Source organism: Cladophialophora psammophila (assembly GCF_000585535.1).
Source record: "Cladophialophora psammophila CBS 110553 chromosome Unknown aczJe-supercont1.12, whole genome shotgun sequence".
Lineage (NCBI taxonomy): Eukaryota > Fungi > Ascomycota > Eurotiomycetes > Chaetothyriales > Herpotrichiellaceae > Cladophialophora > Cladophialophora psammophila.
Genome location: NW_006912933.1, coordinates 1066343 through 1092775, shown reverse-complemented (window position 1 = coordinate 1092775; position 26433 = coordinate 1066343). Strand labels below are relative to the sequence as shown.

Sequence of the window (26433 nt, the reverse complement as noted above, 5' to 3'; positions counted from 1 at the left end):
CAGTGGGAAACAAAGAAGGGGGACGAAAAAACACCCAGCTGATCCTGTGCCCGAGGAAGCGAGCAAAAGCTACCCTCACAAATGTGACTCGGCCACCCTTGTTCGCACAATCTGTCCCCCTTCTGCTTTCAGTTTCCCATAGACCACTGCTTCACCTCTAGTATGGCCGTAGCTTCGTTTCGAATGAACTTGAGAGCTTTCAACAACAGCGTAGGCCCAACAGAGATGCGGCTAACGCCAGCCTGCTTCAGGGCTTCGATAGTACAGCCTTGGGCAAGCACGGCCAATTTCCCGTCCAGCCCGCTCGCCATTTCTCTCACCTCTTGTTCTGTGATCACTTTCTTCCTCACGCCCCAGACAAATACCGTCGTAGCACCTGCTTCTAGAAATGCTCGGCCTCGCTCCACGACATCGTCAACCGTCCCATCGAACCCCAAGACATCCGTGCGAGCGTTGACCACGAAATCGGGGACCCCTGCTTCCCTGGCTGCTCGAACGGCAGCCTCAATTCGGCTCTTTGCTTCGTCGAGTGGTCTCAGTTTTGGTGGTTGGAGGCTGTTGTCGACATCCTCGATGTTGCAACCTACCACTCCTATCTCGATAGCCTGCCTGACTGCTTCTGCAGGGTCGGCGTATCCGTCCTGCAAATCCGCCGTCAGTGGCAATGTATTGGCCTTGCCAGCATTGCGTAAGCCCGTAGCCACCCTGCGCACTCCCGCCAAATTGTCGCTGAGAGGCATGGTGTTTTCATCCTCAATGCCCATGCTGGCGGCAATCGCGAAAGAAGCAGTTGCCACAGCCTTGGTTGAGGGAAGAGAGGCTATCTCTGAGGCGGTACAGGCATCGTAGACGTTTGTCAGGATCAGAGGTTCACCAGGGACATGAAGAGATTTGAGCTGGCGAGCAAGCTGGTTGAGCTCTTTAGGAGATGTTCCCATGGTAGTAGAGACGGTGAGGAGAGAGTATTGTTCCCGTGCCGTAATCGTCAAAGCAAGGAGTGCTGTCCAGAGACCGAGGATGAGAAGAGGATGTCAGGCTGTGTAGAATTGTGAGAGATGTGATTCTGCCATGTCACGACGCACCTCAGTGCTCACCCCGCCTTGGTTTGATGTTGCCCTTTCCGCCCTAAGTTTTGGTTAGTTTACACAGCCTAGCTCTGTGCCTCCGCAATCGTATTTCCTTCGCTAGAGCCTGCTGTGCATGGCTGTTGGCATCTCCACAGAAATTAGGCAGCGAGAGTTTTCGTGGCCCGGGCGATGAGAATCAGGCGGATGAGCCGGCCACTCCCACGCGAGATATTGTATGACAAGCTCTGATAATTTGTCACAGCAACGTCCATCAGCCTACAAGCGAAGGGTGCAGGGACTCCTGAATGGAATTCCGCACGTGTTCTTTGGCCTGACATAGAGCTAGTCAATATCCGAGTTACGTTGCACATTCAATGCATGACCAAGAGATGGTTGCGCGTCCGAGTCACGACCCTATATGAGACCGCACAATGATGGGAATGAAACAACAAGCCCTGACAGATATTGAGACACTACAGCGCATAGAACGAAAGACATCCGAGAGACGATGAAGAAAAACCCTGGTGTGGAAATATTGATGCCCCTTTTTGCCCCATGTGCTTTTCCCATCCATCCAGATGTTGCTGATACCGGCTGAAATATAGCATTGACAGCCGATGATGCAATGCAGTTTTGCTTGTTCCAACACACATAATTTTTTTTACCACAATTCACAGACGGGCTCTGTCTTCTCACAGTGGAAACTCTCCCTGAAGTCCCTGGAGTTGGCCATGGTGCCCAAAATCCTGGCAAACTTCGGTGCATGGGGATCCAGGTAGATGCGTTGAATGGCCGTTTCCTTCCTCGTCTTCCCGCACCACCAATTGGCGTAGTTGACGAAGAACAACTGTTCCTGTGTGAAGAACTCCAGGCCCGGAAGGTCCTGGTTTGGCTTTTGCGCCGCTCGCTTCTTCCATGCTGCAAACGCTGCAGAGAGACCTCCTGCATCGGCAATATTTTCGCCTAGAGTCAGTCGGCCATTGACATGCAACGGTTTATCATCTGGCCCTGGTACAGTGAAGTTGGAGTACTGCTCGACGAAACACTCTGCGCGCTTTTTGAAATTCTGGACCGTCTTTTCGGTCCACCAGTCGGTGAAATTGCCGTTTTGGTCGTAATGGCGTCCGGTTGAGTCAAATGCGTGGGAGAGCTCGTGCCCCGAAACGGAGCCGAAGGCGCCGTAGCTGAGATACTGCGGGACATCGACATCAAAGACAGGGAACTGCTGGGGTTAGCTGCCGAATGCGAATCTCACTCCATTAAATCGACTGACCTGCATGATTCCTGCTGGGAAGACGATCTCGTTGCCGGGAGGATTGTAGTCTGCAGATCAGTATGGCCCCGAAAAAAAAAAAGGGCAGAGGGAATGGGCAAGCACATACACGCATTCACTGTGGGAACAGTCATATCCCTGAGACATCGTCAGCACTTTGCAACCAGGCATGAAGACAAGAAGCTGCGACGGACCATTGATTCCTATCCACAGGTTTACCAAGGGCAGCCCACTCGCGAGCGAGCTCGTTACGGATGATGGACACTGCATTGCCAAAGTATGTCGAGGAAGTGATATTGACTGGATCATAGTATTTCTTCAGGCTTACGGGATCCATAATATTGGGACTCTGTGGACGGAAAACCTCAGTATAGTGCCAACTGGTGATAGCGCTCGGGGCCTGACATACCTTGTCTGGATATCCAATTTTTTGGACGATGTTGTGGACCTTGGAGATGGCCAACTCAATCACTTCCTTCTCCATCCACTCAGTAACCTTGAGCTTTTCAATGAACTGGTCCTTGATATCGGAGACAATTTGGTCGCCAAATTGCTTTGCTTTTGCGGAGAACGCTTTCTCAACGAAGAAGCGGCTCAGAATCCAGCCGACCCCAAAGTCGACGTGGGAGACACACGTCCTCCACCGTTCCGGTTTTGTATCTGGATCCTAGGTCACGTCAGCGTCAGAAGACGAGTATCGGAAGAAGCAGAGTACCTTGCCCGCCAACTCGTTCGAAAAACGCTTGAGGGGTTCGACCGCATCGGCTTCAATGAAACTGGCATATGACTGGATGGCCTTCCAGATGAAGTACGAGTGGAGGGTCTCTTTTGGAGTATCAGTCAGCAGTTTACTAAGATCCTTCATATATTGTGGCGCCATGACTATGACTCGATCTAGTTTGTAGTCCTTGGGAACGAGACTGTCGAGGATTTGAGACAGCTTCAATTGTGGAGTTAGAGTGTCTGCATCGGCCAGTGACATGGGGTTGTAGTATTTCTATTCAATACGTCAGTGAGTCGAGATTAGAAAGGAAGCACTTCTGCTCACCGTAACGTCGTTGCGGTCTTCAGCATCTGGCGAGGCCTTCGCAAGCTTTTTCTCAAATTCTACCAAAGCATGAGCGTCCACCGCAGCCGCAGCAGCATCCTCGCGAAGAGCCGAGAGAACTTGCGAAGCCGTATCTCCATACTTCTTCACGAGATTTGCGTCTTGATACATCTCCTTCGCAGGTAAACCGATACTCCATGGAGCCGAAATAGAGACGACCACAGTGTCTGGATCTTTATCGTCGGCACCGGTGTCAGCAGATATCAAAGACGACATCCCAGACTTGAGCATGAATGAGATTGTCGAAGCGAGGTCGCCAGACGAGAAATGAGTCGAAGTGTCGTTGAGTATCTCAACCAACGGGACGACACCGAGTTTCTTAATAGTGTCCTCGTCCAAGCAAGCGTCATAGGCAGCTTTGAGCTTGTCAAAATTCTCCTTGTCAACTGACCCGGTGGCACTATCTAGGGCGGCAGGCGAGAAGTAGGAATGCTGCAGCACCTATAAGCATTCATTCAAAATCATCGACTTGATGCCATAGGCCTACCGCGGACGATCTCGGATACGGAGCTTCCAGAATGTGACGGAGCAACATCTGAGAATTCTCAGCCATGATGGTGCCAGTGAAGGCGTCGCCCTGGTCTGGGCGGAGATCGTGGCGGTCCCGCCAACCTCCGCAAACGAGTTCCTCAAAATCGGTGCACGGGTCGAGGGTCTTGTAGTCGGGCGACAAGTTATAAAGCAGCTCGGAAGAGGCATGAACACATGCAGGTGTGAGGCAGATATCAGCTCCGCTCCGTCCTAAGTCCTTCCCGTCCTCTTTGGCTTGTCAACGACCACCCGGATTGTCCATCAACTTCACAGAAAAACTCACCATTGAAGGAGACAGGATGGGGCCGGGGCCCAAACCAGAGAGTAGGCCTTCCATCATCCCTTATGGCATAGTAGCCAAAGACAAGCCCTATGAGGAAGAGGACCAAGAATAGCACAAAGGGAGGCCTATGAGAGGGTTTCGAAGCGTATCTGTCACGACGAGCTGGTGCATTGCTTTCTTCATCTCGCAGTGGCGATGACTTTTCTCCAATGCTGGCGCCGCTACTCAACAATGAGTGATGGTCCATCATGGCAAGAGAGTGATGCACAGGATGATGGGCGTGGAAGGAGGATGGTGAGATGAGGTGAAGTTGGAGGAAGCCTGGTTGGTGGTGGCGTGTTGGCGTCGTTGTTGCTGTCCAACGCGTGAGTTGGTTACGAGGTACCTGGTAGTGCGACTTTGATTGGGGGCTGTGGCGCCTGTGGCAGGCTGGTAGCCTAATGTTGCGATTAGGCATCCCCCGCGGTCACCTTCGAGGTTCCCCGGGGCGGAGGCAGCTGCTAAGCTGGTAGGCGCTACATACTTAGCTGCTTGACTAGCCAAGGTAACCTACCCGAAGAGAGTGGGCATCAGTGGATCCAAAGTGCCGAGAAGCCCACGCCAGGGGCTCCCCAGGCTAAGGCTCCTCTATTCGATAGGCACCTTGTACTCGGTACGAAGCATTTACTACAAAGACGTCGTTGAGATCCCGTACATGGCATATGATCTGTACCGGATGTAGTTGCTGAAATTCTGATTATGGCAGATATCACTCTAGTGATTCCAGTCACTTTTTCAACGGTCGATTATGGGAAGCTATTTGTTCTTCGCAAAGGGAGCGTTTTTGGATCGAATTGGCTCGTTGGCAATATATCTGTATTGGTCACAAATGTAATGAGCGGGCTCGGCGCTGATGTGCACCAACTAGTCAAGAGAGATCTTTACGCATTCTTTGCCCAGTAGGCAGTATCGGCAGAAGACCAAGCTTGCCATTTATAGCCGGTGTGTCTACATCGTAGGAGGTACTCACCACGGGAAACTTCTCCCTATGTGGTCTGTAAACATTTTAGTTCTGCCGCTCCCCACGCTCTGTCTATGATGCGTAGATGATGTCAAGCCTCCAAGGGGAGAGCCATTGGCAATTGCGCTGTTGCGCAAAGACCCTGAACCAAGAGGATTGGAGTCTCGGAGGATCGGACGATGGAGAGTCGGATGGTCGCGTTCCCCATCCTCATTGAGGTCGCTCCGGTTCCTGCTGGAGCACAGGATGAATGCATATATAATAATAACAAGGCAAGCTCGCCACCGGTGAGGTGGATAGATAGGCGCTCGTTAGAAAGGTCGAGGCAATAGAAAACATACCAAAAGAAGCCGATAGCGCAAATCACCCAAACACCGAAATCTCGCGAAACAGAAATCAATTTACGCTCCACTTACCATTCATCCTGTGTCGCGTCGTGATCAGACATGCCTTCCAATAGAGCCGCATACCTAACGTCCGCAAAATCAACTCCTCTCCAGGTCAAGTCCGTCCCCTACACAAAGCCAGACGCTCTGGAGATCGTGATCAAGAGTCATGCCGCGGCCATCAACCCGCTTGATCACATCAAGCAGAGCATGGGCGACCTGCTCTTCAACTGGGTAAGCTACCCAGCTATCCTGGGAAGCGACGTGGCGGGCGAAGTGGTCGAGGTCGGAAAGGACGTCGCGCGGTTCAAGGTCGGAGATCGTGTCGTCGGCCACGCCATTGGCCTGGCGAAGAAGCACAACTTTGCTTCACACTGCGGGTTCCAGAAATACACCGTCCTTCTGACGCACATGGCGTCGCATATTCCAGCCACAATCCCTTATGTGGATGCGGCCGTGATCCCGCTGGGGCTATCCACTGCAGCGTGTGGGCTGTTCCAGACGGACCAGCTCGCCATGCAACTTCCCTCGGTGCCGGCTGCAAAACCCACGGGCAAGACTCTGCTTGTATGGGGTGGATCGACGAGCGTAGGTTGTAACGCGATCCAGCTCGCCATCGCGGCCGGATACGAGGTCATCACCACCGCCTCACCACGGAACTTTGAGCTCGTCAAGCGTCTCGGTGTAGCGGAAGCGTTCGACTATAGGAGCCCAACCGTGGTGGAGGACATCAAGAAGGCGATCAAAGGGAGAATTTCAGCTGGGGCACTGTCAATCGGCCAAGGCGCGGCGGAAAAATGCCTGGACATTCTCACCACTTGCAGAGGGAACAAGTTCCTCTCCATGGCCAGCTACCCCTTTCCCCAGACGCCTCCCGAGCGCTTCGTCGTGCCCCAGATCGCCTTCCACTATATCACGTCACTGATATTTCTGTGGATCAAGGCCAGAAGGCACGGCATCCGGCGTAAGTTCATCTTTGGCGATACGTTGGTCGACAATGAAATCGGGCCTGCAATGTATGAGCACTTTCTCCCAGAAGCTTTGGCCGCACGGTCGTTTGTTGCAGCACCGAAGTCTGAAGTCGTGGGTCATGGGCTCGAGAGCATACAGCATGCCATGGACCTGCACAAGAAGGGTGTCAGTGCGAAGAAGATTGTGGTGACTTTATGAGTGATCCGAGTGTTGTCGAGCTTCGCGCGTCTCTGATGAGTTTGTTGTATCTTAGCTCTTGGTAATTTATATACATGGCTTGCTACCATTGGTTCTGGGCTTAATTTGGAAACTGCCGCGTCTGGTAGCCTTTGGCGTGTAGACGTTGGACGGAGTGAGGACTAGAGGCTATCAAAATTCTGAACAGTAAACACAAAGCAGGGAGCTCGAGAAACTCTTGTGTGGCTCGTCTTTCCGTGGGAAACTTAGAGGGAAACTTAGCCGAGCCCCTATTTCCGCCGACGCCATTCTACCGGATACGCCGTACCCCGTACCCAGTACTTTTGTAGACTCAACCAACACCCACCACCACGAGTCTCAACAACACCTTTCGATGCCAATCAAACAGACCTCGATCCCCTTGCCAAAGCACTGGCCCAAAGACATCATCTATATCGACACACTCCACATCTCATCTCCTCTCTCCCGAGGACTCCTTCACTCAACCGGACTCTCTCCTGCTTCCGTTTCACTCCCCGTTATTCCTCCCCCTTCACCCCCCTCCCCATCTCCTCTCGTACAAATAAAACCCATCAACGACCCGTCTCACCCAGCCTACACCCAATACGGTCTCTTTGCCGCGCGCGCTCTGGCCCCATCTTCATTTATAATCCTCTACTTAGGCACGCTTCACTCGTCCACCACCACGAACCCAACGTCAAACTACGACCTCAGCCTCGACCGGGAGCTTGATCTGTCGATCGACGCATCGAAATGCGGCAATGAGGCGCGCTTCATCAACGACTACCGCGGCATTCGCTCCGAGGGTCCCAATGCCGAGTTCAAGGACTGTTTGCTCGAGGTCGTCAAGGGGAAGAAGTGGGAGAGAAGGATCGGCGTGTTCGTGCTGAGTCAGGGGAGGGCCAGGAAGGATGGAGGGAAGAGGGCGAGAGGGATCGCAAAGGGGGAGGAGATTGTGGTTAGCTACGGGAAGGGCTTTTGGAAGGCAAGGCTTGATGAGGAAACGAGTCAATTGGCATCGAACGACGATGGGAAGGAGGATGAGGATGCCTGAGAGTCGCCAGAATGCAGCAAGAACTGCCCCTTGGAGCCACGGGCGAGTCTCTGTGATGGCTTGGTGCGTGGGAAATTCCCCCCCTCTGCATCACTTATGTCACTCGACGACTTTCGACTGCCAGAGACGCTCCTTCTCGACACCTGAGCCGAGTCATTTGCCAATCGACACTGGTTGCTGAGAGTTGTTGTGACTTCACGTCTGTCAATCTCCGACGATCCTCATCAATGATTTTGTCAATGGAGTCACTATGCACTAGGTACGTCCTGGAATCCTCGCGCCTGTCTCACGATTAACTCTCTTCTCGGGGTCGGCCATATAGCACCCCAAACGGCTGGTTTTTATTCCTACTCGCATGAGACTATCGGAATTCCTTCCGTCGTCTCACTCTGACTTTGGCTCCCATCGGCGGGACATGGTTCGGCCCCGCCCAATAACACTCAGGCCTAATGCCCTTACCATTCCAATTCCCTCCAATCCCACCTTCCATGGCCATCTGTATCTCATACCGTGAGAGCAAGTACGCGAGTAACAGCTTCAGCTCCTGCGCGGCGAAGAATCTTCCCGGACACGCGTGCCGACCGTGTCCGAACCCGAGGTATGAGGGCGAGGTGGCAATGAAAGAGAGGTGTGCTTTATCCAGGTACTCCTTCTCTCGATCTGCCTTGTTTCCATTGCCATCACTAGTGCCAGTGGAGATTTTATCTTTCAACTCCACAAACCGAAAGGGCTTGTATTTGCCGGCCCCGTCATAAAGATTCTCGTCATTATGGCACCCCCAACTGTGTGTGGCCACCATACATCCCTCGGGCAGATGCGTACCATCGGGTGTCGTGACACCTCCGGGGGCAACGACCTTCATGTTCACACCTACGCCAATGATACTCGCGCGACGTGAACTTTCCCGTAGCGCCGAGTCGAGGTAGTGCATTTTGGCGATACCCGTGCGCGACCACATCCTTGCCGTCAGTCCAGATGTTGCATCTTGCTCCATGGTGTCCAAAGCCTCCTTCCGCAGCGTTTCCAGCACGCGTTCATTTAGTGGTGCGGCAAGGATGTCCAGTAAGGCGTTGGTCCCGATGAAACTGGTAGTGTGGACGGACGCGAAGTTCACATGCAGAAGGCGCGCACATATGATCTGCGGATCCGTTTCGTCCGGTGAAAGATACGATTTGGTCAGCGAGCGGGTCAAGAGCCATTGGAGGAAGTCGTTCTTCCCTGTGTCCCCGCTCTGCTCCGTTTCGTGATCTTTGTGCGCGGACTTGGCATCGCTCGCAGTTTCTTGCTGGAGGCGCTGACGCCGGAGGATCTCAGGCGTGAGGATTTCGGTGTATTCACGAGTGTGTTTACGATTGGGAGACGTCACTATCGGCGCAACAAGAGAGCGAATGATGCCAGGGAGAAGACGCAATATTGTTGCGGAGAAGGCGATGTCTTCCGCAAAACCGATTGCGTTCTTGAGGTATCGCTCGTCACGACCTGAAATACATGGCAAATTAGCATTTTGGATACCGAACACCGCCAATGTGGAGGTGATTTTTCCTGAAGAGGAGACTGCCATGGGGCCCAATTCACGGCTCCTCCATCTGGGGCTATCTCAAACAACAGAGCCCATACAGCACACCGCCTACTCTTGACCTGGCTCCAGTATCACCCATTCGAGGAGACGTAGCGGATGTACTCACAGAGCGGTAGGCCCACAAAGACCCTGTTGGAGATCCTGGCTATAATCTTGGTGAGACTGTCAAAGAGTACCACGGTCTTCCAACCCTCAGCATCGGAATAGAATTCGAAATCGGGATCAGCTTCGCTGCCCCAGATTTGATCCACGGCGGCCGCCAACTCATCGCACACTTCGGGCGTCACGTTGAAGACTTGCCTGGTCAACTCCGACTTGATGACATCTGGCAAGTGACAACAGACTTGTCAGCAATGTCCAAGGAAAGCGAGAAATTGGGATCAAGAGATGTTTTTATTCTAGATCAAAGAGCCGGAAGAGCCGAAGAGGAGAGGGAGGAAGACGCACCGAAATGGACAGTCGGATCCATAATCTCGGGTGTCGGGAAGGTATATCGGGTCTGCAAGATATGCTTGTGTGCGCCATTGACACTGAGGACATTGTCGGGCTGGGCGATCAGCCAGGGTGTGTTTGATGGCGGAAGGAGAACGACCTCGCCGTCGAGGGTGGCAAGGATGCAAGCCTTGTTGTGGCGAGCGAACTGTTCGGAGAGAGTGGTTAGGTGGGCGACGAGGGCGGTAAATCCATGGGTCTGGGAGGGCTGAAGAGGATGTGGGATGGGCCTGAAAAGGGGAAATTAAAGGGGGATGGGTAACAAAGCCAAGGAAATAATACGAAATACCATCGTCCTCGCCTAGCTTCTCTTCTCTCGTTGTCTCTACTCCCGCTCGTACATCGCCCGAGAATAAAACTTCCTCCACCCAAAACAAACGAAGCAAAGCGAACGAGAGAAAAGCATTGAAGCCTCAATAAGGAAAATGAAGAAAAAAAAAAAAAAAAAAAAAAAAGAAACAGACATACCTGACCATACGCCCTCCTGAGGGCCTCCTCATAGTTGAGCAAACACCACAGCCTGGTCCGCAGGTCGCGCAGGACCCACGCCTTCTCGTTACGCGTGACCCACGGCAGGTCCGGCGGCAGGGTCCCTAACCGACTGTTCCGCCGGAGCAACAGGAGTAGGAGGCGCGAGATGAGAATGAAAGCCACGCACGCGAGGACCACGATGGTCAGCGGACTCAGCGTGCTGCTTGAAATGGATTTCAACTTGGCCAGGATGGCGGCGAGGGACGACGAGGAGGAGGAGGAGGAGGAGGAGGGAGAAGAGAAAGTGGACGAGGAAGACATGTCTGTAGGTCACCCACGGACTGTATCTGGTCAATTTGAGAATGAGTGGGAAATCAATGGGCAGAGGTGCCAGAGGGAAAGAGGAGAGGAGAGAACGAGAGAGATGAATAAGAGCGAGGGAGAGAGAGAGAGAGAGAGAGAAAGAGGTTCTGTCCTTGTCTATCTCTGGTCGCTGTCTCTTCCCCACGTGCCCACAGTGAAATGTAATCCACAATCCACTGCTGGTGACAGCAAAATCTCGTTGGTGCGACCCAATAAGAAACCGCCACACACCAGAGACGCGCTCGACGAAGCCGTGAGCCAGACAGAGCAAAGCAGTAAGCGATCTTATCATGCACCGCTTTGCTGTCGGCAGTTTGGCTAGTGGCCTGAGTCTGATACAGTCTCGATGCATACAATGCAAGCGAATGACCGAGTCCTAAGTGGTTGGTATTCCCTGGCTTCCGCCATGGATCGCGACATCATTATCTGGACATGTAAGTGCCTCAACCTTCACTGAGATATTCGAGGGCTCCTCGCCCATCGGTTACCCGAATGCAGATCTAGATCAACTATATAAGACCGAGGATCCCCGTCAACCAACGGTATCTTCGTTCTCGGTGGTGACAAAACTTGACGCGTGCGCTTGAATCGATTGCGCCGCCTCGTTCCATCCATCCCAGCATCGCGGCTGGAGCACATGGTCCCACCATAAGAAATGCGACATCAGAGTCTGGAACAGAATCCAGTCCAATAGGCGGCGGTCCTCTCGCAAGCTTCGTCCCAGCTGCTCGACGTACCATTCCCGATGGACCGTCTCCGAGGAGGCCATAGTGCCCATTGTCAGGCACCAGATTGTGAGCTCGCATTCCGCCTGAGCTTTCAGCGGGACCCCAGTGAAGAGCAGCTCCAGTGCTTTTCGCAGGTCGTACGCAAGTTGCGACTTGACGCTCACGGATTCGCCGAGCGGAAAAAGAACCAAGTCGCTATATATCAGCGTAGCAAGGCGGACCATATTGTAGAGCGAGTCGTCATGTGAAGGCACCAGATCAGGCGGCGGGTCGAGCGAGCAAAGCTGGTGTTGCACCGCATTCCTGACCGTACATATTTCCCGGATCGTGGGTGCCGCGGGAACCCTCCGCTGATACAGATCGACGGCCAGCGTAGCTCTGCAGGCCAACATTAGAAGTCGTAAAAGTTGAGCATTTTTCACACAAGAGAAGCCCCGGCCCATCACCAGAGACAGTTGAAAGGCATCAGGATCAAGGACAAGGTTGTTGAATGCTTCGAAGGCGTCGTGCAGGTTTTTGGGCCACGGCCAGAGAGGGCGGACGCCGAGTCGAGACGAGACAAACGTGTCCGCACTTGAGGGCGTGGGTTAGTACGACAGAATCCCAGCATGCTCATGGGGGGGAGGGTGGAACGTACAAACTGAACACATGCAAGTGATCAGGGGTCGAGAGTCCATCCAGACCACCCAGAGGCTCGAGGACACGATATAATCGCTGGATCTGTTGAATTCGGCCGGGCGTCAGTTCCATGTTATTGAAAAGGTGTAAATTTTGGGCTGTGGCCATCGGCGAAACAGGATACTTGGACGGGGCGTCCTCGTGGATCCCAGCGGGCCATGTCACCAAAAGCAGGGCCAAAACTATAGTCTCCCAGGGCGGCGACGGATCCTTCTGTAGGATGCCTGCAACGGCTTCTAGAGCCTTCCGCTCATGGTACGATATTGCTCGCGTTACCAGTGACCGAGACTGGTGACCTGCCGGGAGTAGCCGCAGTTTGTGTCCCGCGGCATTGGCAATCTGTGCGTGAAGAATAAAGGGATTCTCCCGAGCGCTTCTCCGTCTCATGGCCGCGAATTGTTGAGCGGTCTGCGGGTCCTGATTCAACACGGCAGGCCAGACGAAGCGGTAGGCTGTAAGATCGGGGGAGAATCAGTAACGGCGACAGATCTATAGAATCCGACCCGCAATCGACCCGAAAAGGAGGTCAGACACGGCATAGCTTCGTATTGAGCAAAAAGCCAATCGGCAGCCTGGGAGGTTACGACTCACAATGGTCCAGGATATCGTAGATGAAAGGAGGTAAGCCACCGATTGAAGCAGTGTCAAAGGGGTCGTGATTGCCCTGCCCCAGGGGAATTGTGGAGGTCAAGGACTTTGACGAGAAAGGCGGCGGTAGGACGGTGTGTTGAGGTTCTGGAGTCTTGGGCCGTACAGCTAGATTCTGTTTGGCAACTAGGGGCACTAGACCATCGTCATCTTGTTGAACTGCTTCAACTCGGCGACGGCTAGGTTTCTTCGAGGAGCGGCTTCTCGAGGAGGGAGCACCGTCGCCTGTCTGCGGGACGGGACGCTTGAGTCTAGAGTTCCGAGCTGCGTGGGCTCGACGATCGGCGTCTTGGAGCTCTTTCTCCCTCTGCGAGCGGGGTTTGGAAGATAGAGATTGATTAAGGAACAGAAACTCTCTCCCGGGGTCGGAAGCCATGTGGATAGATCTTGTGTGAGAAGTCCGTCATGACGAGTGAAGTTATTTGAATCGTCCACCACACTGCCATTCACCACGAAAGGAAGGCAGAACTGCGGGATCGGAGGAACGCATGACCCTGGCTCTAAGCGATGAGGCTATGATGAAAATGGAGTCTGCAGAAGGCCAAGGGTAAAATGGTTGCGCAGGCCGAAAGCTTTACTAGCGAGGTGCGATTCTGCCGGGGGTCGGGGCAAATGCTGAAAATTGCCTTTGCGGCGGCTTGGATAATCAATCGGGCAGGGCCACCAGGGCCACCAGGGCCACCATGGCTTGGATTTCTACTTCTCGCCCTTCGGTTGCTAGGACCTCCCAGTCGCCGCAGGGTAAGTAAGAAATGAGTCAGCGACGGCCTTTCCCTTTTATTGGAGCAATGGCAACCGAGCTGTTGTTTCTGTTGGGTAATCTCAGATCATTACTGGGTACTGATCCATACTCCACCGCCCCTCAGCGGTCCCTATAGAGGGCTTTGAGGTTCGGTATCATGTCAAGTGAAAAGTTCGTATGCTGTCTCATCAGAGAGCGAACTCTGCAGTGGCGAGCCAATTGGACGATGAATGTCAAGTTGCGGAGCCGAGGCTGTCATACTTCCATAGGACAGAAATACCCTGTCCATCTGGAGTGTGTGTATACACCCAGTGTGCGAAAAGAAACGTAATCACCCGTTCGCATCGCTTGCTCCCCAGCTCGCTCCCGAGCTTGGCACCTGCCCCTTGTGAAGCCCAAGGAAGATGACGCAGTCGCTGGAAACGAGGGGAGGCGGTGACGATAAAAAGATGAGACGGTGCAGTCGGGCTGCAGAAGAACGAAAATACTCGAAATAGTAATGGCTCCCTTTTATCCCTCGAGGTGGACAGCCAACCTTTGAGCAAGGGTCTCTGGCACCCGGCTGTGCGGAGTGAACGAAATGGTGTCCTTGAGTTGCACCTCACGCAACTTGGAATCGCTCCATATACAAGTCTCCTAGCCCTCCGCACGCCATATCGTTGAATACGCAGAACCGGAATACGTCTCCAACCCGGTCGAGCGTATCGTGCCAGGGACCCCTTTGCCTCGCAAAACCTTGACAATATTACTTGGTGCGTCTGCGATTCAGATCCCGAATTGGCCATAGTTAGATCCGCCAAACGCACGATGCTTGGACCCTGTATTGTTCGACATGGTTGGGACTTTGGCACCATACCCATCTCTGGTGTGCATTGTTGGCGCACGAAGCCTCCAGGAAGAATATCACTCCCTGGCATTGTCCCTTGGATTCGCGATCTCCTCGGCTACAGGTAAAGCCTGGTCGTCCCTTCAAAATTTGGCGTGATCCCGAAACCCCTGCAATTATCTCGATATTGAAGTTCGAGGCCGTTCTATTTGACCGAGATCTCGGGTGCGAAACTGATCAGCAGATAGTTTCACGCAATCAAATTGGAACAACGGCGTCGTGCTCGACATGTGGACGGACATGCACGCGGCCGAAGTGCATGTCAGGATCCGTGTGTTTGCCGAGAATGGTCCAGCATTTCTGTGAACCGGCTTCAGGATCCTCAGGTTCTGCGTCGCTTATACCCTCTCATGGTTGGGAATTCAACGCAACCATCTCACTAACGACTCCATGAGGAGTCTTCTGTCCACAGGTTTGGCGATATAGTCGTTCATGCCTTCAGCGAGGTACGCTTCTTCGTCTCCTTTCAACGCATTCGCGGTCATTGCGATAATGGGAACCACGTGGCCGGCCTCTCGAATCCTCCTTGTGGCGGTTACACCGTCCATCACGGGCATGGAAATGTCCATCAAAACCAGGCTGTAAGCCAGAGGCTTTTGGGTTACCATCCTCACCCCCTCCGCACCATCAGCAGCCACGTCCACTTTCTCAAAGCCAAAGCTGCGCAATAGACGAACCATGATGGTTTGATTTATGGCGTTATCTTCGACGAGAAGTATGTGCTTTGTCTGTGCCAACTTCTTCAGATCCGCATCCGGCACGGCTTTGGCGAGTGGTTTGACTGGTGAGGCTTCTAGTTTGTTGACTTTGGATGTGAAATAGAATATGCTTCCCTGTTGCTCCGGATTCCGCATATAACCGACCACCCCACCCATCAGTTCGGCCAGACTTTTACAGATGGAAAGACCAAGTCCAGTGCCCTTGTATCTCTTGGTCGAAGAGGTGTCCAGTTGGGTGAAGGGGGTGAACAAAACGTTCTCCGCCTCGGGGGTTACACCAATACCCGAATCGATCACTTCTGTTTTTATGTCATAGGAGGCTTCGTCCTCGTGGGTGAGGCCGACTTTGACGCGCACGTACCCTCTATCGGTGAATTTGACTGCATTTGACACCAGGTTTTGCAAGATCTGACGATACCGAAGAGGATCTCCCAGGGCGAAGGTCGGGAGGTGGGGATCGAGGTCGATTTCAAATCTCAAATTCTCTGAGGATCCGATGTTGAAACACCGTCGTACTGCGGCGACAATTTCGGCGATGTTCATGACCTCTTTGTTGAGTGAGAATGAACCAGAGCTGAGCTTGGAGTAGTCGAGGATGTCATTGATGACCTGCAGCAGGATGGCCCCCGATTCATCGATAATGTTGGCCAGCTCTTTCTGTTCCTTTGTGAGTCCTGTGTCGATCAGTAGCGATAAGGCAGAGAGCATCCCATGCATCGGCGTTCTAATTTCGTGGCTCATGTTAGCCAAGAAGTCGGACTTCATTTTGGATGCCTCTTCGTAGGCAGCAATCAGCCGTGCTTCTCCCGCCTTTCGTTCTGTCAAATCTCTCGTGATCTTGCTGTAGCCGGTCAAAACGCCGTCGCGGTAGACAGGAGAGATGATGACGTTCGCCCAAAACCTAGACCCGTCCTTTTTGACACGCCAGCCTTCGTCTTCCACTTTTCCCTCTCGAAGGGCTACTTCCAGCTCCTTTTCGGGTTTCCGAGCCTTTCGGTCCTCTTCGCTGTAGAAAGTCGAGAAATGTTTCCCAAGGATTTCTTCCCGTTGGTACTGTTTGAGTAACATGGCGCCGGTATTCCAGGTGGTGATACATCCATTAGTGTCGAGCATGAAAATCGCGTAGTCTCGAAGGGTGCTGACCAAGATGCGATATGTCTCGGCCGACGACAGTTGAGCGATTTGGTCTTTCGTCCTTTGGACTTCTTCCGTGGCGTCTACGCCCTCAACAACCAGATAAAGAAGTTGGTCCTCGTCAAAAATCGGTACCACCCGGACCCGCCAATAGCTAGGAGACGGGATCCCTGGTAGGGGTTCAGAGCGCTGCTCCTTGCGGCTTGCGATTGCACCCTGAATTAGTTGGCTGGTGGTGACGGCATCTGTTGGAAGGCCCAAGTCGCCGATCGTTTCCAGAAAGTTTTTGCCGCGAACTTTTTCCAGGGGCATATGGACCAGCTTCCGCCAGGCATTCGAAAGCATGACCACCTGGAAATCCTTGTCCAGGACGACAGTCGGCGTTGGCGACAGAGCAAAAATCCGCTCCATACCGGCGGGCTTCTGGCAACTGCAATTCGAAGACGGACTTGGGGGAGGACTGAGGTGATCGGACGTCAAAGAGTTGGTTAGCGGGGCGGCAAAATATGATTTGCTCGCCGCCCTGACGACACCATCAAGATGTTCTTCCCGGCCGCGTTTTCGAGGCACCATCTTCGCCTATCAGTGAGAGTCCATGGCTTTGTTCACGACGAAGCATTGATTCCAAGGCCAGAGAAAGGTTGGAGTTTGTAAGGTCAGGGGTGGAGGCTGGTTACAAATAATGGTAGAATGATAAAGCTGGTCTCTATGGTAGGGGGAAAGTTGCTTGACATGGGACACGGGGTTGAATTACCATGAATAATAAGAAGGTGCAGAGAAAAGCTATGCGAAGTTCGGTGTAGGCACAACAGGCGCACGGGCGGGCTGCACCGTGTCGGGACTTGGAAGGAGCACCTTACCCCCCCCAGCGATTCTTAGAGTTCGAGTGGTTCCTAGTGATCAATGTCCCAGGATGACCGAGCAGCGTGCTGTGGGAGTCTCATTCGGTGCACAGTGGTTGAAGGTAGGACCAATTAACAATCGAGGACACGAGAGATCAGGGCCGCAAAGCAGAACCACCCAAGCATGCCCACCTAATAGACCGGTTCAAGCGAAGCAATGGTCAAGTTGGAATCGTATTGACTTGATCTGTTGTTCTTGTCCCATGCATCCGGCTTGAAGCGGATTTGGGACTTGCTGCGCCAGATGAGGGTTCCGTAAGATGGCAGCCACTAGGCACTCGTCAGGGGGCACCAGATGGCCACTGGCTCCAAGATCTGCGCTGCAACTAATTAGCAGCCCACGAATGCTTGGGTCGGTTTCGGATGCCCCCGTTTGCCCAGTCCAGGTGTTCGGCTTTTTGACTTTCTCGCTTGTTCAACTGTGCAGCAAATGCCATGCGACACTTGTAGAGATTTAGTTTTTCGCATCCCCCAAAACAAAATTTCCACAACTGTGGCCCAAGGACGCAATCTGTACCACAGTACTCCGTACGGGGTACGGAGCACACACTGAAACGTCTTGTTCGAGGAGCCGGCGCGTGCAGGAGGCGTTCAAGGGTGCAAGTAGGAGATGAAACAGGCTGGAGGAGGGGCCAAACTACCCTACACAAGCACTGGTGGCACCGGGTGTCTGCTTTGACCCGCACTGAACAAGGCCTGGTGTGGCCCCTTGGGGAAGCCTAGGTATGTCCAATACCTAAGGGGGTTTGGGATTGAGGTAGCTTGGGGATTGCCTCAGCATTGATGACCGAGTAAAAGTCGCACTCGTGGATGGAGAAGGTCAGATTTTGGTGCTGAAGCATTCCTCTGTTGTGGTCAGGGCAATCAATCAGCAAACGACGGCAAGCGAAAAAGGAACAGATTGTTACACACCAGAATGACACGACAGGACTTCGATGGTCTCGTATTTTAGGTGGAACCCAGCAGGGTGATCACACGGGCTGCGTGAAGCGGACCACGGCTTCTGTGAGAATCAGGATGGGTGCTTTGTGGTGGAAGGGAGTTGGGGGCTCGAGCCAATGAACATTTACGGTTTTGAGGCATCACACAAGCTGCTGGGTTATGAAAACCACAGAGTCTGAACCAGATACGGTAATTAGACGGATTAAAGATTTTCCCTCGGAAGGCGAATGGGAATAAATCAATGGCGGCTCCGTTTGAGGTAGCGACAAACCCACAGCCAGGCTCTGTAACAAGTATGTAACCATTTCCTACCCGGAGTACCTCATACCGAGTGAGTATGGTGCTGGATATTTGTTATGTCTCCGCCATCTGCATACATATGCAGCATGCCATAATCAACATATTCCTCATGCATTCGCCTCCGCCAGGCATACAAGCTCATTAGACCGCTTGTGTGTGATCGTGCTGCCAATTTCGGTATTCGTGCGGTTGTAAATACTGGGCAGCTGACCTGTACGTATTTACTGAGTCTTGTTCCCCTCCGTTCCGCTGCCTTGGGAGGAGGAAAATCCGCCATTGTGGTACCCGAGTACAGAACATGGAGTTCCGAATACGGGAACAGGATTTTCTTCTGGTCGTGATCTGTCATATTTTAGGCACTGCCATGGCTATGTATGTTGCATACCCGTGCAAGCTAATGCTTTCCCATACCAGAGGAGAGCAAAGGATATCACCTGCTCGTCAATATGTGCAACGCCGTAAAGATCTGCCCCCCTATGCCCATTGCCATTGCATCTTTTTTGTATAGATCCCAACGCCGTTGACGCCTTGCTCTGTACGCCCTCATTGGAAAGAGTGGTTTAACCCATTTCTTCAACGTTCGCCGCCGCTCGTCTCATCTCATCCCACCACGAAGCCTTAAGTTCCCCGGCTTTCCCTCTGGCCTTTCTGGGAATATTTGTCCCTGGAGCCGCTGGGAAGTGATGACAAGACGTGTCACGAGGAGCTGATCGTGGAAAATTGAGAATTTGTGGATAACGACCCCATAGCCTTTTGTGTTTGAAAGGGTCGCCGTTGTGACTTCGCATTGCAACTCAATGTTGTCTTTTCCTTCTCTTCTTGGACAGTGATTCCACAGCTTTTCCCGAATTCAAAGACTCAACCGGTCCAAGCTGCGAACCCTCCTCCCGGCTCCACCTGTTACCAAGCCAAGTTTGTAAAATGTCTCTTCACCCGCTGCATTCCGGCCGCCGATATACCATTTCTCCGGGCCCAAGGCATCGATGAATCCTCCTGAAGAGTTAGAGCTGTCGCTGCCACGTCTCTGTCGGCCTCTCGTCATGGGGGTTGATGTGCCCGGCGGGGACATTGATAGGTTCGGGGCTGTATGCGTCGCATGAGGGCCGGGTGAACTCGTCCCGGGGGACCTGGACAGAGGCGTTGCGTATCGGTGTGAACTTGGGTTGGACGAAAAAGGAAGAGGGGTGGTCGAGCTAGGTTTTGACTGCGCTTGTTGTGATGAGGTCGAGGCCTCGCCGGTCGCTTTCGTAGATATTGTTCTTGTGCCAGACGAGGTTACCGTCGCTGTGGTTGTAGAAACATGTGCAGCGGCAACAAGCGAGCCCGGCGACACGGCATCGTAGGCCGAGCTGGATTTTGCCTGGAACGTCGGGTTGGTGCGGGCTCGAAAGGCCGAGAAGAAGTTGGCGAAGAAGGGTCGGTTGGTGGGCATGGTGTCTACGGATTCTGCTCTCTGGCGAGTGATGCCAGGTAGCAGAGGGAAAAGTCGTTGACGGATTGTCGTCGCGGCCCAGGTTAGGTCTTTAAACGAATGACCTGATGCTCGGTAACCGATTAGGAATTGGTGAGCGCAGGCTGCGATAGGCCTGAATGTGCCTGACCCTGTAGACTGTAGACGCCCTTCTCCCGCACTGTTCCGTGAGGTTCCTCCACGCTTTTATCCTGTTCGGTTCTGGGCTGTCCGCAAGACGACCATATGTATCTCGTATACGCCAACTAGCGCGCTCTGCCCAAGCTGGAACTGGGCTCGAAATCGTGGGGAGGCGCTCAGCAGCGGGCGACTCAGGCGAATAATCTTGTACCGTCAAGTTCGGCAAGGACTTCCGAGATGCAGCAGGGCTGAACTAGACAGTGGGTTGCCCTTTTCGATGGGACGGAAAGGACTCGAACAGAGATTGAGGATCAGCCAGAGGCGGAAAACCGAAGATCGAGGATATTAGAGAAGATAACCCTAGATATGAATCATGGCGGAAGGAGGAGTAGATTTCCAGAGCAATATCGTCACCTGCAGACAGTGGAATACGGATCCATCCCTCCATCCATCCCTCATCGGGCGATGATGGGGACAAGGAACAAACCGGGAGTTTTGAAGCGAAGTGCCACCCGCCACACCAGGTGCTGCAAGCGGAGTGAATTAATTGCATGGAGTGTCATTGGTGAGGTTGGTGGCCGTCCGTCTGCTCTTCCCTCGGCTTTACGTTCAACCCCCGATTGCTCCTTTCCATCGACCTCTTGTCAGCCAACTACCACTACGAAAAATCTGATCGAGCAGACGAACTACCAGTAAATCCCAAAATCAAAAGATTTTGTCACTAGCCGTGGCTGGACCGTGGTTGTAGCCGAGGGGGAGGGCGGCAGGACAGACGCCCACTGGCCTGCCTTCCTGTGCCCTTTGTTCGGACCAAGATACACACATAATCCCATGATGGCCATAAATGCCTCCTGGAAGCAAAACTCAGTGTTCATTTTCTGGACGTCAGTACCCGTACATATACCGAGTACACCACGACATGTCTCAGGCAGTTGAACACGACACTGGAGCCGATACACCCTTGCTCATTCCGTTTTGCACGGCTTCATCTAATAATCAACCTTCATGGAAACCATTGCCAGCCTCCTTCGCCAAATGTCGTATCAAGGCCAAAGGTAAAATATGCGTGTCGTCCGTCCAATCCGAGCGAGGGTTTTCCCATAATCTGGCCCTAGGACTGTTTTGATGCCAACCAGGCGCGACAAGTAAGGCGGCCGTGCAGGTGTTTCGTAGCGACATAATCCGCGTCTAGTCATCATCCTCATGATTAAACTCGATTATCTGGTGTCAGGTTAGTCAGTCCATTCCGCAACATGGTAATGATGCTGAGAGTTACCATATTATTCCAGTTTCCGCCGTGGGATGTCACCGCGCTTGGTCCCATGTTTTCAAATCCAAGCCCAGTGTAGAATGGGACAAGATGATCATGGGCAAGTAGAGATATCCGGTCAGCGATCTTGGAATCTTTCATACGTTGGATGTAGGACTTCATCAAGATGGAACCCAATCCCATTCTCTGAAACTCGGGTGCCACCGCCAAAGAATGAACACAGATAGTCCCTCCCATGTCCTGGTGGCCCAAAGGCTCCTTGTCATCGCTGGATGGCAGTGAAGACCTTCTCGTCCTCCAATTTGAGGGAACGCCCATCGAAGCCTCAGTGACACAGGGCGCAGGAGTTCTGGTCGAGACGATATGCGCTATTAGCCGTCGCTGAGACGGTGTTGATGAATCTTTCAACTCTGCTTTTGTCGGCTGGGTGAAGAGCCCCAAACTCAACTCCGGACATCGGGTCAAACGGTACTGGAACTGAGTGACAGCTATTGTCAGCGAAACGACCAAGGATCAGCAGAGGGGCATTTCATGTAGTGTTTTGTATAGGAAATAGTCTTTGTCAAAGCCATACCTTTTCCCGGCTTGCCCTCTCTTCTGGCGGGAAAGCAGCCTCTTCAAGTGAAGTGCACTGATCCACATCAGATACAGATAGTGCTTGGTTTTCAGGATGAAGGCGGTCCCATTTGTGCGACGAGCCCCGTCTGCGTGCCCCCAGCCGCCCAGTTAGCATGTTCAACAAGGGATGGCTGGCCATGAAATCACGGTCGTCCTCGGAATCGTCTTCTTCCTCGGGTACCTCTTCAGCTTTGTCGGAATGACTAATACGCTGTAGCTCTAAAGAGTCAGACGAGGGTTTCGGAGGTGGGGCAGCGGCATCCGAATCGCTGTCTTGCATTTCCACGTCCTCGGGCTGGATATCGATAAAGCCATCTTCGTCTTGGGAGAGTTGACCGCCTCTGGAGTCTACCTTGGCGGAACTCGGCTTGGTGGATTCCTCTGATTGGCTCGAGGGATCCTGGTTTGGGGGCATTTTGACTGGTTCAGAGCAGTCATCAACCGGACAAACAGGCGACTTCTACTGTGAGATGCCGATTGAAGAAGGATTGGACAGCAAGTCGGACTCGCGCCAGTTGGCTAGTAACTGACTTGGCTGTTTGATTGAGAAGCTCCAAGATTGCTCTCTTTGAAGATGCAAGATGGGAAGGAAGGCCCAAGGGGAGAAAGCCACAAAAAATGGCGTGAGTGAAAATTCAATTTGCGTCAGGCCTGACACATACGGGGGCAAGAGACCAGGGAAAGAAGGGTGCAGTCGCTAGGTCAAGATTGACAGAGGAGCGGAGCGCAATCACTGTCCCTGGAAATAGCCAACCGCTTGGTTAATGGGTGTCAATGGAGAAGCGAAGTAACGAAGTGTATGGCAGGTTGGTGGGAGTATGATGTGGCTCAAGCAGTAAGTGAGATGAAGAAATTGCGCGGCACGCGACTCTAGGTCCGAAGGCACCGCGCCTGCTCCTCCCAGTTTTAGTACGGAGGTAGGGGTGGGCAAAAGTGGGAGGGGCTTTGGGGGCAAACTGCCTGGGCTGGGACTGAACCCTGTGCCCCCGCCAGGAGTTTAGGTATGTTGTGCGGCGTGTTATTTTAGGCAGGCAACGCTTAATCAGAGGGTCCCTCTTTGCCTTCTAGGGGGAGGCTCCAGGTAATACCCAGTATGTACCCAGTACCAGCCGCTATACCTATATACAGCAAGTTAAGCGGCCGGCCCACTGGTGCGTCATCGCAAATATGCCTGAGTAGTTCTTCTGTGAACATCCAATTCTTCCATAAGGCAATATTTCCTTTGTTTGCCGCGTTGATGAGAAATCATACTTGAACGCGTTCAACTGCTCTCTGTCCCCTTGACGAGACATTCTCTACTTCCCGGGTTTGCATTTGTTCGGATCGTCACTGTCCTGTTTGAAGAGATATTCGACAACTCGCCGGCGCAGTCTAACAGCCCTTTTGATACAACCCCATCCTCCACAGCCCAACCGCCGTCATGTAGGTGCAAGCGATCTAATGAGACTCCTCACCCTGTTCCGGACTGACGCATCTGCAGGCGTATCTCTATAACTATTGTCTCGTCAGACAGAGAGCTGCAGACAGATCTCATCACTCTCGATGTCGGCCCCGATATGACCCTGAACGACATCAAAGCCTTCGTCGAAGCTGAGATCGGTGTTCCTCCATCTGCCCAGATGTTCTTAAAAGATGGGATGCCAGTCACAGACACCTCCATGACGCTCGCCCAGTTTAATGTCCAGGAAGGTGATTTAATAGCCATGGCCATTCACGCAACTCCTCCAAGACGACGGCCGGCTCAAGGTACCCCCAGCGGCCAGCCTGCGGCACCAACGTTAAGAAGCATGAATGATACCGAGCAACTCAGATCCCACTTGTTACGAGACGCGGCCGTCATGACCGGTTTTCGGAGACAAGATCCCGAACTTGCGGCTGCCGCTCAGGATCCACAACGATTCCATGATCTGCTGGAGGAGAGGCTGAGACACAGGGACGAGATGCAGAGAGAGAAAGAGGAGCAGATTGCGCTGCTAGAAGCGGACCCATTCAATGTCGACGCGCAGCAAAAGATTGAGGAAATGATCCGACAAGACCGTGTTCTAGAAAACATGCAAAAAGCAGTGGAAGAGTTTCCCGAAGGTAAGTCAAAGATCTGCGCTTTGGCAGAGTTGGTCTAATACTCGTCTTGCAGCGTTTGGTAAAGTCACCATGCTTTATATCGATGTTGTCGTCAACGGCCATCCTATCAAAGCCTTCGTGGACTCAGGCGCACAGACCACCATCATGTCCCCGTCAGCTGCCGAACGGTGTGGCATCCTACGGCTGGTTGACAAACGATTCGGAGGCATAGCAAAAGGCGTTGGTACTGCCCAAATCTTGGGACGAGTCCATTCGGCCGAGATTCAAATTGGACAGTACAACCTAGCCAGCAGCTTCACTGTTATGGAAGGCAAAGACGTGGATTTGCTATTAGGGCTCGATATGCTAAAGCGGCACCAGATGTGCATCGATCTGAAAAAGAACTGCCTGCGAATTGAAAATGACGAGATCCCGTTCTTGCCGGAAAGCGAGCTGCCCAAGATGATGGAGGAGGTTCTAGAAAACGAGCCCAAGGTTGAAGGACCTGGAGGAAGCACGATTGGCACCACTACCGGGACTGTCATTCCAGGAGCATCGTCGGCTGGCCAGCAATCGGGGTCAGGTCAGTGGAGCGCCAGCACAGCTGGGCAACCGTCTACCACTACGCCTGCCGGACCTTCTGTGTCTCAACCAGGCGCAAATTCTAGCAACTTTGGGGAACCGCGGCCCATCACAGCAGAATCGATCGCGCAAGTAACCGAACTGGGCTTTTCAAGAGAGGAGGCCATTGCAGCGCTTCGACAGGCCGGCGGCAATGTCGAACTCGCCATTGGATTGTTGCTTTGAATCGTTTTTGGGGATTAGTGAGCACGGCGTTACCGGTTGAGCAGCGTCTTCTCGAACGAACCATTTGCGGAAGGCAATAGAGTTAGCCTCATCAATCCACAGGCAGTCAATTGACCATGATGCTTAGACGCGGGCGCATGCTTGAGCTTGGGGCGTCGAGGATTCAGCGAATCGGAGGCTAAAAGACGTTTGTAGACGAGTTCCATTAATGTAAAAAGATCTCTGGTGAATCGCGAGGGTCTCATAGCTTCTTCACAATTCTAAAACTGTGCCACCAGGCTGGAAAGTGTTTAATGAATGGCCCGTGCTTCGTGTCTTCGGCGGACATGCATTAGGATCCTAGTCGCGCCAAGGCCAGCAGGTTGGATCTGGATCCGGAATGCGGACTGCAGACTGCGCCTTGAGCCTCTAGAGGACCTGTGAACGACACCGGTCAACAACAGACAACACCTCCCTCACCTCCTTATCACTGACGCGTACGCCAACACGACCGATCTGAGATTTGCGCACTGAGTAATCACTCTCCCCTGTGCGAAAGCATCTGGGTTCGATACCGACTGTCCAAGTCGAAAACCGAGATGAATCGACAAGGTGGGTTTGCGGCTCCCTCGCACGGCACACTGCGTTCAATTTTCTCTTTGATGGACTTTGATGGATCACGGGGAATGAGATGCATATGTCGCACCAGCTGTTCTCGCACGGATGGCCGATTATGGATGCTAGATGGCTCGAAAGAGGGGGGCAACCTGCACACACGGCTGGGAAAGAGGATGCCATTTCGCACGGCTTTACGACACAAATGCGCAAAGCGTGAAGTATCAGCCAAAGCTTCACCGCTCTCCCACAAGACAGCGCTGTCTTTTGAGCACACCGGAAGTCGCGATGAATGGATATGCCGCGAGTGCGTGATACATTCAATTCCGTGGGTCCAGCCTGGCGCGGTCACACCAAGGCAACAGTTGCGGAAGAGATTTCCTGAGCCTACGCAATGGCGGTAGAAGTTCTGCAACTGGCTACGGAGCCATGCGCTTTGGCAGACGGCTATGGATGCAGAGACATTCTTCAAGCACCAAAGTTCGCGGCTGCATGACGGCATCTAGAGGCCCATTTCGCACCGATCCAACCAGAGGGTCCTTCAGCTCACGGAAAGCTCAGCCTGTGCTTTCGCTCCCTTTACAACTGGGATAAACCCGCAGGGCAGGTCTGTCGGGTCACGTGGGGTTCCTCTATTGAAGTGGACCTTTCTGTAAATAGCTCGTTAACATTGCTGTTTTTTCGTACCTGCATTGGTGCCACGTGCTAACTAATCTTCTCTAGGACAAGGACGACAACTTCCTGCTGTGAACAACATGAATCAACACACACAAGGCCGATCCGCTAACAGCGGCAGGATTGTTGCGGGTAAGCCTGGTACGTCTATCCATCAGTCACAGAGATATCTGCTGACACAGCGGCAGCAACTTGGGGGCAAGGCGGCCTTCCAGCACCCTCACAACAAGCACGAGACTCTGTAGCGCCAGATAGCTGGGCACAAGCTATGGGTTCGAGAGCAAACACGCAACTCGATCTATCGGCGTCATCCTTCCCCAGCTTAAACAACAGCAGCCTTCAATCGCAAAGCCACAGTGCT

At 53.0% G+C, this 26433-nt stretch overlaps 10 protein-coding genes across 10 annotated transcripts; 3 read left to right on the top strand and 7 right to left on the bottom strand.

Annotated features, from left to right (window-relative positions):
* Positions 1–128: 128 nt before the first annotated feature.
* Positions 129–938, bottom strand: A1O5_08084 (uncharacterized protein; the record flags this gene model as incomplete). Its single annotated transcript, XM_007748669.1, has 1 exon — positions 129–938. One exon carries the CDS (start codon positions 936–938, stop codon positions 129–131), a length of 810 nt encoding a protein of 269 aa, XP_007746859.1.
* A 790-nt stretch (positions 939–1728) lies between these two features.
* Positions 1729–4001, bottom strand: A1O5_08083 (uncharacterized protein; the record flags this gene model as incomplete). The annotated part of the gene is made up of 8 exons (XM_007748668.1): positions 1729–2292; positions 2341–2390; positions 2450–2478; positions 2535–2689; positions 2750–3007; positions 3056–3337; positions 3389–3880; positions 3936–4001. The coding sequence occupies 8 exons, from the start codon at positions 3999–4001 to the stop codon at positions 1729–1731; spliced, it is 1896 nt and encodes a 631-aa protein (XP_007746858.1).
* Positions 4002–5708: 1707 nt separating this feature from the next.
* Positions 5709–6818, top strand: A1O5_08082 (uncharacterized protein; the record flags this gene model as incomplete). Its single annotated transcript, XM_007748667.1, has 1 exon — positions 5709–6818. The coding sequence occupies one exon, from the start codon at positions 5709–5711 to the stop codon at positions 6816–6818; it is 1110 nt and encodes a 369-aa protein (XP_007746857.1).
* A 373-nt stretch (positions 6819–7191) lies between these two features.
* On the top strand, positions 7192–7872 carry A1O5_08081 (uncharacterized protein; the record flags this gene model as incomplete). The annotated part of the gene is made up of 1 exon (XM_007748666.1): positions 7192–7872. One exon carries the CDS (start codon positions 7192–7194, stop codon positions 7870–7872), a length of 681 nt encoding a protein of 226 aa, XP_007746856.1.
* Positions 7873–8233: 361 nt separating this feature from the next.
* On the bottom strand, positions 8234–10735 carry A1O5_08080 (uncharacterized protein; the record flags this gene model as incomplete). Its single annotated transcript, XM_007748665.1, has 4 exons — positions 8234–9351; positions 9558–9776; positions 9899–10142; positions 10412–10735. The coding sequence occupies 4 exons, from the start codon at positions 10733–10735 to the stop codon at positions 8234–8236; spliced, it is 1905 nt and encodes a 634-aa protein (XP_007746855.1).
* Positions 10736–11309: 574 nt separating this feature from the next.
* Positions 11310–13207, bottom strand: A1O5_08079 (uncharacterized protein; the record flags this gene model as incomplete). The annotated part of the gene is made up of 3 exons (XM_007748664.1): positions 11310–12078; positions 12143–12635; positions 12775–13207. 3 exons carry the CDS (start codon positions 13205–13207, stop codon positions 11310–11312), a joined length of 1695 nt encoding a protein of 564 aa, XP_007746854.1.
* A 1614-nt stretch (positions 13208–14821) lies between these two features.
* On the bottom strand, positions 14822–16723 carry A1O5_08078 (uncharacterized protein; the record flags this gene model as incomplete). Its single annotated transcript, XM_007748663.1, has 1 exon — positions 14822–16723. The coding sequence occupies one exon, from the start codon at positions 16721–16723 to the stop codon at positions 14822–14824; it is 1902 nt and encodes a 633-aa protein (XP_007746853.1).
* Positions 16724–19306: 2583 nt separating this feature from the next.
* A1O5_08077 (uncharacterized protein) lies at positions 19307–19888 on the bottom strand (the record flags this gene model as incomplete). The annotated part of the gene is made up of 1 exon (XM_007748662.1): positions 19307–19888. The coding sequence occupies one exon, from the start codon at positions 19886–19888 to the stop codon at positions 19307–19309; it is 582 nt and encodes a 193-aa protein (XP_007746852.1).
* A 1347-nt stretch (positions 19889–21235) lies between these two features.
* Positions 21236–22350, bottom strand: A1O5_08076 (uncharacterized protein; the record flags this gene model as incomplete). Its single annotated transcript, XM_007748661.1, has 3 exons — positions 21236–21268; positions 21324–21794; positions 21892–22350. 3 exons carry the CDS (start codon positions 22348–22350, stop codon positions 21236–21238), a joined length of 963 nt encoding a protein of 320 aa, XP_007746851.1.
* A 1141-nt stretch (positions 22351–23491) lies between these two features.
* Positions 23492–24803, top strand: A1O5_08075 (uncharacterized protein; the record flags this gene model as incomplete). Its single annotated transcript, XM_007748660.1, has 2 exons — positions 23492–24017; positions 24070–24803. The coding sequence occupies 2 exons, from the start codon at positions 23492–23494 to the stop codon at positions 24801–24803; spliced, it is 1260 nt and encodes a 419-aa protein (XP_007746850.1).
* Positions 24804–26433: the final 1630 nt, after the last annotated feature.